This window comes from Physella acuta, unplaced genomic scaffold (assembly GCF_028476545.2).
Source record: "Physella acuta isolate Inbredline_101_S28 unplaced genomic scaffold, ASM2847654v3 ptg000620l, whole genome shotgun sequence".
Lineage (NCBI taxonomy): Eukaryota > Metazoa > Mollusca > Gastropoda > Physidae > Physella > Physella acuta.
The window spans coordinates 324555-338706 of NW_026732139.1; the positions used below are offsets into that span (position 1 = coordinate 324555).

Genomic DNA, 14152 nt, shown 5'->3' on the forward strand with positions numbered 1-14152 from the left:
TTATTTACACATACCATCACCCACTGTACCTTGCTTCTCTAGTCTCCACCCCTTTGAAAAAACAACATTGTCTTCTCGCTGATCGATAATTTTCACATCCGTTCTGTCGCCGGCGCAAAAATTAGGTCACCTAAAGCTGCCGTTGTTTCTCGTGGCGGCTACTCAAATAAGAGAAGATGGTCGCGCGGGTTTCCATAGAAACCTGGGTAGCTTGCAATATGATATTTGAATACCGTAATCAATAAATTCTCAAAGAAAATATCAGTAAGAAGCTGAGAATTCCCTAGGTAGAGGACAACGTATATTGTTTGGCTAGACAATTATAAAAAATTCTGGAATGTCTGGATGAGTTTAATATGTGGTAGGTCACATGTATATGTGTGTGTATATGCAGTGGCGTAGCGAGGTCGGGTGTCACCCGGTGCGGCACTTAATGGTGTCACCCCCCCAGAGGCGTTGCGACCCTTCCCGGGGACAAACTTTCAAGTTTTTGATTTGCACCCCCCCCCTCAAACTTTCGATTTGCACCCCCCCCTCAAGTTTTTGATTTGCACCCCCCCCTCAAACTTTCGATTTGCACCCCCCCCCCCTCAAGTTTTTCTCTATATATTTTGCTATTTTTTGCCTTGGTGTCACCCCCCTAAGTGGTGTCACCCGGTGCGGTCCGCACCCCCCGCCCCCCCCTCGCTACGCCCCTGTGTATATGTGTGTGTACGGGGGGGGGGTGGTTGTGTTTTTAAAAGATGCTTATAGGCGGTGTTCTAAATAACATGACATGTGGCAGGTGACCTGCATGAAATGTCATATGTCATATGGCAATGGCTTGTATTGATCTGTATGTCATGTGGTCTATATGTATGTCATGTGGTAGTGATATGTCTGTATGCCATGTGTTAATGATATGTATGTCATGTGGTAGAGATCTGTATGGCATTTGGTCTATATGTATATCATGTGATAGTGATATATCTGTTTGTAATGTGGTAGTGATCTGTATATCATATGGTAATGATCTTTAGGTCATGTAGTTGATACAGTGTAGTGTGTGTGGTGTAGTTGTGTTAATACATTCTTCGTGAAATCATTTTTACCGTCTCCATACATTTCTAGCTAACACCAGTCCAGAGTTTCTTCCAGGCATCTCTTCGGGTGGGGGGTAAGGGGCTCGAAGAAAGTCTACCGCCCCCCCCCCGGCAAATGTTGTCCCCCCCCCCCCCGATAATTTCAAGTGCCCCCCCCCCCCCCGGAAAAAAGTCTTAAAGAAACACTGCACCAGTCATATTCATCTTATTCATGCCAGCCATATTTAGCCAAAGCCAAACATTTAAAGTCACATTTCTCTCAAGCCAGCCAGTTCAATTTCTCGAGATGCGAGCCGGTTAAATTTCTCGAGATGCGAGCCAGTTAAATTTCTCGAGATGCGAGCCGGTTAAATTTCTCGAGATGCGAGCCAGTTAAATTTCTCGAGATGCGAGCCGGCTAAATTTCTCGAGATGCGAGCCAGTTAAATTTCTCGAGATGCGAGCCGGTTAAATTTCTCGAGATGCGAGCCAGTTAAATTTCTCGAGATGCGAGCCAGTTAAATTTCTCGAGATGCGAGCCAGTTAAATTTCTCGAGATGCGAGCCAGTTAAAACGTCATCATTCTTTTAGTACCATCAGCCTACCACGTAAACTTATGACAGGTTTATCCTCGCAGGGGAAGCAATCGTGTTGTTTTAGTAGCGTTGCCTCCCTTTGAATTGCGCTATGTCCTTTTACGGAGCCGCGAGTGACGCGACTGTCTACTGGTCAACTTTTTGGGTGCTTTAAAAACTCGACCCGGCCACGTTGTCACGCGAGGCGTGACCTTGATCGTGTCAAAAGGATTACAGCGGTTCGACCGCTCACACAGACACACAGACACACACACACACTTGATAAATACAAACAGAGATAAACTGATAGACATACACACACACACACACAAACAACTTAAAGTTTGTGAATTCGGTCATCATTCAGAGACCCAATTTTTTTAGTCTTTTTTTTTAAAATATTGGTTTCACGATAAAAAAAATATAATCGATTAATGACACTCACACCTATATCTCATTATTGTTGATGCTACTTCATTTATAAACATTAGGCTTTGTTAAAGGATCGTGTTTATATTATCAAACGCTGTGGGGTGTCATTTTTTTTCTTCCTTCTTCGTTCTTAATTATTAGTGTTGAAGGGGATCGAGATTTATCTGCCAGTGGGTTTGAACTCGAGACTGTTCGAATGTATCAACCATGAACTTTTTGCCGACTCGACCACGCCTCCAACACAATTAAGCGTTACGTGTCAACTGGTTTTGCGCCATCGAGGCCATTGACTCCGATTACAGCCTGCTTTACTTTTTGGATTTGCTTCCATAGCCTTTGTCCAACCAAGAACAAACTACAAGGCAGCAGTTGTTTTAATTTTGGAGTTGTCTCTCCTAGATGAGTGGCTGTCCCCAGCTAACGAGCCTCATCTGCCCGAGGGTTCGAACTCGAGACTTTTATCATCATTTTATAATTTGTTATTTTGTGTAGTAATTATAATAATCGGTAGTCAGGGGCCATGTTACATGATACGGGCGGTCAGAGTTTCTGCACGAAATGGAATTTATAAAGAAAACATACTTTTACCAGTGATCGCGCCCCCCCCCCCCCCTCAAAAATATCTAGTGCCCGCCCCCCCCCCCTCCCGCGGTTAAAAAAGTCTGGAAGAAACACTGTGTAGTTAGGGGCTGTGTTCAGAGGCGTAGCGACCATTTCCGGCGCCCGGGGACAAACTTTTCGATTTGCACCCCCCCCCCCTCGAGATTTCGATTTGCACCCCCCCCCCCCTCAAACTTTCAATTTGCACCCCCCTCAACCTTTTAATTTATTTTTCCATTTTGGCGCCCCCTAAGCTCGGCGCCCGGGGACATATGTCCCCCCCCCCCGCCCCCCCCCCCCCCCTCGCTACGCTACTGGCTGTGTTATATGATGCGGGTGGTGGTTAGTGCTGTTATATAACATTTAATGTGATGGGTTTTTTTTCTTTAAATCAGTGGCTAGTGGTTTCTTTTACTATTTCATTTACCGGGGACCTGCAGGAAATGCCTGTACACATATCAAACAGCATGTCGATGGCGAATGGTAGAATGGTAGAGCTAATGACTCCTAACCCGAAAGTCTAGAGTTCGAGTGGTGATAAGTCAAAACGTCTTATATTATGTTTCTTTTTAAACGGCCGATATATCTATTTACAGATGAGCTGATTTATTATGTATAATATAATGACAGATGTGTTGTTGTATAGATTGCTTAAAAGTTGCCTTTTGGACGGCCAAAATATTGTTCTATGGACGGCCAACATATTTATGTATGGACGGTTAATATATTGGCGTATGGACGGTTGATGAATTGTTGTATGGACATTCAACACATTTATGTAAGGATGGCCAACATATAAATGTATGAACGGCCAACATAATTATGTATGGACGGCCAAAATATACATGTATGGACGGCCAACACATAGATATATGGACGGCCAACACATCAAGTTGCCGTGTGTACGCCGTCAGCATGTCCCTACAATTACATTAGCCTTGACTTGTCCGATACAGCCAAGTTTTTTCCCCCTTCAAATTGTCCCGGCGTTTGGTGCGGCTTGATTGGACGAGAGGTGACACGTCATCAATAATTTAAGCGCGGCCCATTCGAGTTTTGTGTCCTATCGGTGGTTTCATTACTCAGCAGACGACACTCCATTGGTTTCGTCCTTACCAAAAGACACTCCATTCCTCACCTGAAGACACTCCATTCCTCATCAGAAGACACTCCATTCATTCCTCATCAGAAGACACTCCATTCCTCACCAGAAGTCACTCCATTCATTCCTCAGACACTTCATTCCTCACCATTCATTCCTCACCAGAAGACACTCCATTCATTCCTCACCAGAAGACACTCCATTCATTTTCATTCCTCACCAGAAGACACTCCATTCATTCCTCACCAGAAGATACTCCTTTCATTCCTCACCAGTAGACACTCCATTCCTCACCAGAAGACACTCCATTCATTCCTCACAAGAAGACACTCCATTCATTCCTCACAAGAAGACACTCCATTCAGTCCTCACAAGAAGACACACCATTCATTCCTCACCAGAAGACACTATTCATTCCTCACCAGAAGACACTCCATTCATTCCTCACCAGAAGGCTATCCATTCATTCCTCACCAAACGACACTCCAGTGGATTCTCGCCAGACGACACTCCGTAGGTTTCATCCTCCACCAACTTCCGGATGATACTCACTCCAGTATTTCCGACACACCGACACTCCTATAATCCCCAACATACAGACATCTCTTCTGCCTACGTTAACTTCCCTCAATCCTTCATACCTAACACATGGATCCTCTGGTATCTATCGTACCTCACATAACAATCCCTTTAACCTCATCAACCCAACTTCCCCGGACCATTCCTCTTCATTCACCTAAGCCCTACACCCCTCTAAATAACACCCTAACGCCTTTAATCCCCCCCCTATTGCACCCCCTCACACCCCACGACCCCCTCTCAACCAAACACCCCCAGACCTCCTGCCTGCGGTCTCCAATTATCAATCAGATATAACACCAGATGAAAAACATGCCAGCGCAGTGAAAGATTTATTTAAAGGCCAGATCAATATTTGGGTTTCCTGCCAAAATATTGTCCTGAACATGCATATTCAACCACAATTTCGCATCGTCCATTGTTTAATGATTATTATATAATAGAAATTCTGCCGAGCAGAATTGCTTCGCATTTTTTTTGTATCCCAACGAAATTGGCGTCTACATATTTTATTTATTTTAACCTTATATATATATATATATATATATATATATATATATATATATATATATATATATATATATATTCTCTATTGAAACAAATGGCTATCAATAACAGAATTCATTTAACTTCCTTCCCCCTTCCACCACTAAAGTCTATTATGGACGTAGTCAGAAAGGCAAGACTTATACAACCTTTACATATAACGTTAAAACATGACCCCACTCTCAACTCATAAAAAAACAATAATACTAGGTTCAACATGCTGTTAATTGTTTACTTATTTGCTCAACAATTATGTTGCGTGGTACGTCACACTTCTTGAGCTACACGTCTTCTCCATCTACCAGTAACTAGATCTTACAAATGTCAGTCCTTTCCCTCTCTTATTTACAGGAGACTCACTGAACAAGCACAAGTCGTGGACATTCTAAGATCAGCCAACATGATTATGTTCTAAAACTGCTATGATAAAACAATAGAGGTTCTAGAACTTCAATGATCAACAACAACTCATTTGATTAAAAAGTTGGGAACAAACATACAGCATTTACCACGGACACACACACATAATTTGACAACAGTGTTAACGCAACAACATTAAAAAAAATTATCGACTCTATTCTTTTATTGTACACCATCTATTTTCAATAAATCTATCACGCCGATGCAATTGATCAGGTCAGTTATGGGATGAAGGTTTCTTACATTGCTGATCGTTTTTGTTAAGTGCTATGTTAAATTTTTTTATTGTATGGATTACCAGTGTTCAATAAATAACATTCTGTAACACTATTATTGATTGATTTCAGTTGAAGAAATATTTTGTTTGATGATTCGTAGTCCTCGGATTCGTTAGAAAATTCTTCACACAAAATAATAAAGAAAAAAGAAAAAAAGGGAGGTAAGCATAATAATACAATTTAATTTTTTGTCATAAGTTATCAACCATTATACGAATTTTCTTCTTCATTAAAAGTAGTTTTGTGGACCATACTAATACTATTCCATCACATGAAAACGTCTCAGGAGCCGATAACTCTAATCATCTGTCCGTTTAACCATTTCCCCTCAATTTGAAAGACATTTTTTATGTGTCGTCCGTGAGTGAAGCAACACTTGGTGAAGGGGTGGTGGTCTAATTAGTTTGAACTTAATTAATTAAGTTTTTAAAAAAATCTAATTTTAAATGCCTACATATCCATGTCAGAACTGTTCATACATGACATCATCTCTTGGATAAAGAAACGGAATGTTTACAATGCTCATCTTTGAATCTAGCCGAGTGTTTAACACCACGTGCAACAAGATTTGTGTCCGGCATCACGTCCAGCATGCTGTCTATACAATGTCCAGCAAAATGACCATTAAAAAGACCACCAGTCATTGCCAGTACGTAACACCATATAATTGTCCCAGCATTTTCTGCTGTAGTTTTTAACCATTTGAAGTTACTTCCCCTTGCTAGTTTTCCTCTATTTCTTCCAATTGTTTGTGCTTTTCTTCATTCGCGTGGATTACGTCCCCTGCATCCCCGGCTAAAATCTTCATCCCCCGTAGCGGGTCATCACCCCCTGGGTTCGGTTCCCTGGGGTTAGGCAAGGAGAAGTACAACTTCTCCCAGAACCACGGGTCATTGAACTTGAGGTAGGTTTTAGATTTCATCTGAACCTGTGGAACAAAACAAATTTGTTAACACGCTCCTAGATACTAGTACAATTACTTTTGACACAACGAAGTAATCTCATTTTTTGTATCATTAGGAAATGCTAACACTATCCCTAATTAAACACGCAGCACGCAGTAATTGGACCTGAGCTAGAAGTTAAATCCAGTAACTGCTCTAAGACGTTAAACACACGAAGTAAAATCCACTAACTGCTCTAAACATGAAACACGAAGTAAAATCCACTAACTGCTCTAAACATGAAACACGAAGTAAAATCCACTAACTGCTCTAAACATGAAACACGAAGTAAAATTCACTAACTGCTCTAAACATAAAACATGAAGTAAAATCCACTAACTGCCCAAAACATGAAACACGAAGTAAAATCCACTAACTGCTCTAAACGTTAAACACACCAAGTAAAATCCAGTAACTGCTCTAAACGTTAAACACACCAAGTAAAATCCAGTAACTGCTCTAAACGTTAAACTAACGAAGTAAAATCCACTGCTCTAAACGTTAAACACACGAAGTAAAATCCACTAACTGCCCAAAACATGAAACACGAAATGCTAACTTTACCTTTAAATCCGGGTCCAACTCCTCTTCAGGGATGTCCCCCAGCAGGACAATTATAAGTCGGTGAGTTCCCTCCCTTAGTATATGATAGTGGGCAGTCTGAAGTTGTATAATAGATACATTTTAAAACAAAATATTAGATGATTGGCTGTTTTAGGTTACCTAGCAAAATCCATAATTGTAATGGGTTCCGAACACGAAACCTACGTGATAGCCACACAGCTTAAAACAAACTTAAGTTTAAACCGTTGGTTACCTGACTCCACTAAACATTGACCGTTGGTTACCTAGTTCACTAAACATGCAACACTGACCGCTGTTTACCTGACTCCACTATACATACACCACTGACCGCTGTTTACCTGACTCCACTATACATACACCACTGACCGCTGTTTACCTGACTCCACTATACATACACCACTGACCGCTGTTTACCTGACTCAACTAAACATACACCACTGACCGCTGTTTACCTGACTCCACTAAACGTACACCACTGACCGCTGTTTACCTGACTCAACTAAACATACACCACTGACCGCTGTTTACCTGACTCAACTAAACATACACCACTGACCGCTGTTTACCTGACTCCACTAAACATTGACCGCTGGTTACCTGACTCCACTAAACATACACCACTGACCGCTGTTTACCTGACTCCACTATACATACACCACTGACCGCTGTTTACCTGACTCCACTAAACATACACCACTGACCGCTGTTTACCTGACTCCACTAAACATACACCACTGACCGCTGTTTACCAGACTCCACTAAACATACACCACTGACCGCTGTTTACCTGATTCCACTAAACATACACCACTGACCGCTGTTTACCTGGAACTCAAACCTGCACCACTCACTGTGCAGGAAGTTGGAGGACAGCACCAGTATGGTCCTGCTGCTCTCTTCTATAGCTCTCACTATGGTGTCCGTGATGTTACGTCCTACGGGGAAATCCCGGTAGTGGACACACAGTCTGTACCTGGGGATTAGACTAGACACGTTAGACAGACAAACAGACAGACAGACAGACAGGCAGGCAGGCAGGCAGGCAGGCAGGCAGGCAGGCAGGCAGACAGACAGACAGACAGACAGACAGACAGACAGACAGACAGACAGACAGACAGACAGACAGACAGACAGACAGACAGACAGACAGACAGACAGACAGACAGACAGACACAGTCTGTACCTCGTGGTTAGACAAGACACATCAGACAAATAAATAGACACATACGAACACAGACAGACACACGATCAAACATCTATATGCACGTACGCATTCAAACATACGCACACAAACACACGTGAGCTTAATCCAAGAAACAGACAAAAACACGCAAAACACACACAAATCAGCGAACCTGCACATACGCGCTTAAGCGCAAACACACACAACCCGTACACAAACATACCCTCGCATACAAACACGCTAAATGCTGCGAACCCCCCACCCCACACAATGTCTGGTACCTCTTGTCCTCTAGACCAGGCACCAGAGTCCTAGCCACAAACTCCGTGTCCATACTACTGTAGGAGATGAAGGCATCAAACTGCTTCGTCCCGGCATCCAACTTGTCGTACTTGGCCTGTCATAGGGACACAGTAAAAGTTTACACCACCGTTGTTTCATCTTATTCTAAGGACAGGTCAAAAATTATATCACAATACGTTTTGGTCGTAGACTCGATTCCTTACCTTTTAGTCGTAGACTCGATTACTTACTTTTTGATCGTAGACTCAATTACTTACTTTTTGATCGTAGACTCGATTACTTACTTTTTGGTCGTAGATTCGATTACTTACTTTTTGATCGTAGACTCGATTACTTACTTTTTGGTCGTAGACTCGATTACTTACTTTTTGATCGTAGACTCGATTACTTACTTTTTGGTCGTAGACTCGATTACTTACTTTTTTATCGTAGACTCGATTACTTACTTTTTGATCGTAGACTCGATTACTTACTTTTTGGTCGTAGACTCGATTACTTACTTTTTGGTCGTAGGCTCGATTACTCACTTTTTGGTCGTAGACTCGATTCCTTATCTTTTAGTCGTAGACTCGATTACTTACTTTTTGATCGTAGACTCAATTACTTACTTTTTGATCGTAGACTCGATTACTTACTTTTTGGTCGTAGACTCGATTACTTACTTTTTGGTCGTAGACATGATTACTTACTTTTTGATCGTAGACTCGATTACTTACTTTTTGATCGTAGACTCGATTACTTACTTTTTGATCGTAGACTCGATTACTCACTTTTTGGTCGTAGACACGGACCCCGAGTTTGACAAATGTCCAAGCCTGAAGTTCCCGCCTTTTGATCAGCCCGACGACGGCCAGCGTGAGCACTGCCAGCAGGCAGACGGCCGTTACAATCAGGGCAATGACGTGAGCAGGCGTGGACGCCACAGACGTGTCCGTCGACGGGAGCCACGTGATGTTGGATCTGCAATCGACGCTGGATTCAAAAGACGAGAGGTAAAAACACTTCCGGTTGGGGAAAGAAATGTCAGGGTCGTCGCTCTGGTTCCGGTGTTGCGAGCTGTTTGTGTGGACGTATCCCGGGGCGACGAGCTCCGGCAGGCAGCAGGCGAGTCTGGAGCCGTCTTGCACGGCGTCACTGAAGACGTTTCTGATGACGCTGATGACGCCGGACGACAGGTTGCTGCACGGACACAACCAGGGGTTGCCCGAGAGGGTGACGGCGATGAGGGCCGCACCCCGTTTGAGATCCAAAAATAGAAGTCTGTTGCCATGGAGAGTTAACGTTTCTAAAGACGTCAGCCCAGAAAAAGCATCGTAGGTTATGGAAGTGATACGGTTGTTATGAAGATAGAGATGGGTTAGTTTGTTTAACGGTCCAAATGTTTCGTTGGATATTTGGGTGAGCATGTTGTTGTCGAGATGAAGTTGGATGAGTGACGACATGTTGTTGAAAGCGAAGTCCTCAATGGACGAGACAGAACTTCCGTTTAACCAAAGTATTTCTGTCTTCCTAAGGTGGTTCAGGTCTGCGTATCGAACCGTGTCCAGGAGATTCCCATCCAGGTAAACGCTGGTCGCCCGGGGCGGGATCCCATCAGGGACGGCGGTCAAGTTCCGGTTCCCGCAGTGGATGTGGAAGTACGTTTTCGCAAAGCCGGACCCGGCTACGTAGCAGGAACAGTTTTCCGGGCACGTCAGCGCGCAGTCGCACTCACTGTCTGGGCAGCAGTTGCAGCCGAAGTCGCAGAAGCGCTCGGTGTACTTGCACGTGAAATCACTCAGCGGTACATCGTTGAAAGGACGAAGCTGCGCCCGTTCGTACTCGGTGTAGCAGTAAGAAAACTTCAGGTTGATAAACTGGGGATAAAACCTCTGAAACACGATCGTCCGGTAACCGTCTTCAGCGATGACTTTGAGGTAAGCCATCTCGCACGTGCAGAAGAAGACGTTGTTGCTCATATCGAATGTCGGTTTGGGGTTGTTGTCTTTGAACGTGTTGACAGCGTAGCTGGGGATTAAAAGTGCGTTGCTGCCCAGATTGTTTGAGAGATCCACGGCTTTTAACTGAGGCAAGTTGATAAAACTCGTAGAATAAAACTGGAGAAAATAGTTTCGACCAATGGACAGCGCTTGAAGAGTAGGCGGGAACCAATGCGGTCTGATGCTTTGAAGCTGGTTGCTGTCGAGGAATAAGTAGTTGAGGTTTTTCATGTCGATGAAGGGCGAGCCGCGGTTGAAGTCGGTCAAGGAGTTGTTGTCCAGACGAAGCTCGTACAGTGACGGGTGCTGTCCCATAGTACCGACCTCGGAGATGAGGTTGTTCTGTAACCAGAGGGACGCCAAGATCGGGCTGTTGGCGGCGAAGTACGGCGTCACGAACTGGAGACGGTTGTTGTTGGCGTGGAGAATTTGCAGTTTGGCGAGGCCTTGGAGATCGACGTCGGTCAGGGAGATCAAATCGTTGTAGCTGACGTTGAGTATGATGAGATTCGTCATAGCGGACATCACAGGAATTGAGGTGAGTTTGTTGCCTTGGAGGTACAAGAACTGCAGCGAGACGAGATCGCTGAAGACCTTACTGGGAAGCATCTCCAGGAGGTTGTTGCTGAGATCCAGATACAAGAGCTTGGCGAGTCCTCTCAGAGCGCATTCGTCTACTTCCCGCAGGAGGTTGGAGCTGATATCCAGAGCTATCAAGCTGTTGTTTGCCGGAAACAACATCTCCGGCAGAGATCCGATGCTGTTCCTGCTCACGTTTAAAAAAGTCAAGCTGCTGTGGTTCTGGAAAGTTCCCCTCTCCAGTGTGGTGATGTTGTTTTCTCCCAGCTGCATGACCCTGACGGACCTCACCCGGGCGGCCTTGACCGTGGTCAGGGCGTTGCCCGTCAGGTACAGTCTGCCCAGCGTCGCAGAGTTCAGCTCCTCCCAAATCTCGTCTGTTATTCCCATGAAGGTCAAAGTCAGCTCGACAAGGTCAAGAAGAAGAGATACACCTTGAATGTCAATAGCGTGACCTGCGCCACCTAGCCGTAGTTCTTCGAGGCGACTTGTGTTGAACAGCCTGTTGGGGATTGGGGGTGGGTGAGATTGATTGAATGTAAACAATTAATAGGCTTGTCAATTTGGTGATTAACACATTATAGTCTCACACTCAGGGGCGTAAAACTTGGTGGGAGGTGGGGTCTACATTAGAGCACTTAAAGATTCAAGAGGAAAGATAATTAGTTCGAATGTTACCTAATAGGCGGATCTATCATTTTAGTTGGGTAAGGGGGGGGGGGGGTCGGGGGAGGGGGGAAGTTGGGGCTAGGCAGCCGTATACCTCCCACAATCCAATACTAGCTATAAAAATATATATTAAGAAGAAAACAATTATTTCTTTCTCCAACATATTTGCTGGGAGTGGTGGGGGTGGGAGTGGTAGCCAACTTTTGATCTGCCTCTATGAGAAAATTACAAGCTAATTTAGAAATAGCAAAAGTAGCAATCGATTGTACAAAACTTGTCAAATTACCGACCCACCTTGACAAGAGCACTTTGTCCAGTCGGTTTTCACTTAGATCCAGGACGGTCAAGTTTCTGAGGTCAAGGTCATCCGGCACACTCAGCTCCTTAATGGACGTGCGCCGGAGCAGCAGCTGTTGGAGCTGGGGAGATGACCGCAGCAACGTCACGGGGAACTCCTTGATCTGGTTGTAGCTGAGGTCTATGAATGTGAGGTTAGGGTGGGCGGGTCCACTTAACGCGGGGGTATCAGGGTCATTGTGGGCGGGTCCACTTAACTCGGGGGTGTCAGGGTCAGGGTGGGCGGGTCCACTTAACGCGGGAGTATCAGGGTGGGCGGGTCCACTTAACTCGGGGGTGTCAGGTTCAAGTGTCGTGAGGAAGTTGCTTGAAAGATTTAAGAAGCGTAGGGATGACAGGTTGGATATCCTCGTGAGTCGCGTCAAGCCAGACTCGGCGATTGTTAGATTTTCCAGACGTGTCAGCTCTTGTAGCAGGTTCGGATCCAGCGTGGGCAGGATGCACTGGGATATTGTCAGCACGCGAAGGCTGGTCAGGAGCAACGGGGAGGTCACCACGCTGATGTTGCACTGACTCAACGAGAGGGACTCGAGGGTCGTGAACCCGCCAAAAAGGTCAGACGTGAGCGAACTCTGACGCCTGCTCGGATAACAGATGAGGGACAATGACGTCACCTTGGCCGATATCGCCGACGTCATCTGCAAGTCTGCTTGGGTTAAGGCGCTGACGTAGCAGTCGAGGCTGTACGTGTCCTCCATCTGGGTGCACCGGCAGCCCTCTACGTCGCAGTCGTCTGCGTGGCTGAGGGTAGTCAGGCTCAGGAAGGTCATGGTTAATAGGATAAAGATGGCTGACATGCTTATAGTTTAGTTAAACCGTTTAAAAAATTAAATTAAATTAGATGTATAGACATATAATCGTTGTAGGAGAATAAACTATTCTGAGTCTACAATTAAGTCCATTTATAACACCCTCCTGTTGAGAAAATAAAATAGTGCGTTTGATGTGTTGATGACGTCTTGAAAGGCTGGCGTTGTCAATATGGCTAGAGACAAGCTGATGAAGAAGTATGATCCCTTGTTTGAGCACTGCTCGAATACAGGGGCCATCAGTAGATGTTACCAGTAAAGGCCATCAGTAGTAGCTTGACCAGATCAAATACACACTCCACTTGGCTTTGGAAAAAATCTGAAATAAAAAGAAAAACAATTGTTGATACATTATTTAACCACAAAAACTAGACATCCCCCCCCCCTCCATTTAACATAAAACATCATCACCTTGTTAATCTATTAGAGCCCACACCAAATTGACGATGAAATAAATAAAGTTGGCCTGGAACTAGTTTTATGGTAAATAAATTTATTTTTAGGTAGTTATTTATTTTTGGAATATTCGGGGAATAGAACATACCACTAGAAAATGAATAGCGTACATGATTTTAAATAATAGGATTAATAACATAATGGTTTTTGAAATATAACAAAATAAGACTAGTCTCTTGAAATATATACAGTCCTTTATCAGTGTTTATTTCGGGGGGGGGGGGGGCACTGGAAATTTTCGAGGGGGGGGGGGGGGGCACTGGAAAAAGTATATAATTTATTTTCTATATCAATTCTAATTCGTTCGGGGAGTGGGGGGGGGTAGACGAGAAGTAACTAGAAGAAACTCTGTCCTTTGTAATAATTCAGTATGTTTTCATGCAAGGATATATCAAACATAAAGCATACCAGCTGTTCTAAAGGGTTCCTGATAAGTTCATATGCTAAAATCGTAGTAGATAAGTACGTTTTGATGCCTTTTAGTTGGATGGTATATTGGGTCACCACTACTTTCATATTGATGCCATGTTGTCGTATATTGCCATATAGTCTTGTCACATTTTTACTGCAGTGTCTAATCCTTCTGTTATATCGTTTTACGGTACATTCACGGTCGTAACATACTGCTTTAAATCACCAGGACCAAGGTTAAGATTTGTGTACTTTTCTCTTCCGGTAAACAGGATGTGGAAATC

At 44.1% G+C, this 14152-nt stretch overlaps 2 protein-coding genes across 2 annotated transcripts; both read right to left on the reverse strand.

The window, feature by feature from the left end:
- Nucleotides 1-5468: 5468 nt before the first annotated feature.
- LOC131948002 (toll-like receptor Tollo) lies at nt 5469-11597 on the reverse strand. Its single transcript, XM_059309449.1, has 5 exons — nt 9379-11597; nt 8587-8702; nt 7948-8095; nt 7102-7197; nt 5469-6521 (listed from the first exon to the last, which is right to left on the reverse strand). The coding sequence occupies exons 1-5, from the start codon at nt 11554-11556 to the stop codon at nt 6315-6317; spliced, it is 2745 nt and encodes a 914-aa protein (XP_059165432.1). The 5' UTR covers nt 11557-11597; the 3' UTR covers nt 5469-6314.
- A 193-nt stretch (nt 11598-11790) lies between these two features.
- On the reverse strand, nt 11791-13004 carry LOC131948016 (uncharacterized). Its single transcript, XM_059309463.1, has 2 exons — nt 12130-13004; nt 11791-11803 (listed from the first exon to the last, which is right to left on the reverse strand). Exons 1-2 carry the CDS (start codon nt 12987-12989, stop codon nt 11791-11793), a joined length of 873 nt encoding a protein of 290 aa, XP_059165446.1. The 5' UTR covers nt 12990-13004.
- Between the last annotated feature and the right edge of the window lie 1148 nt (nt 13005-14152).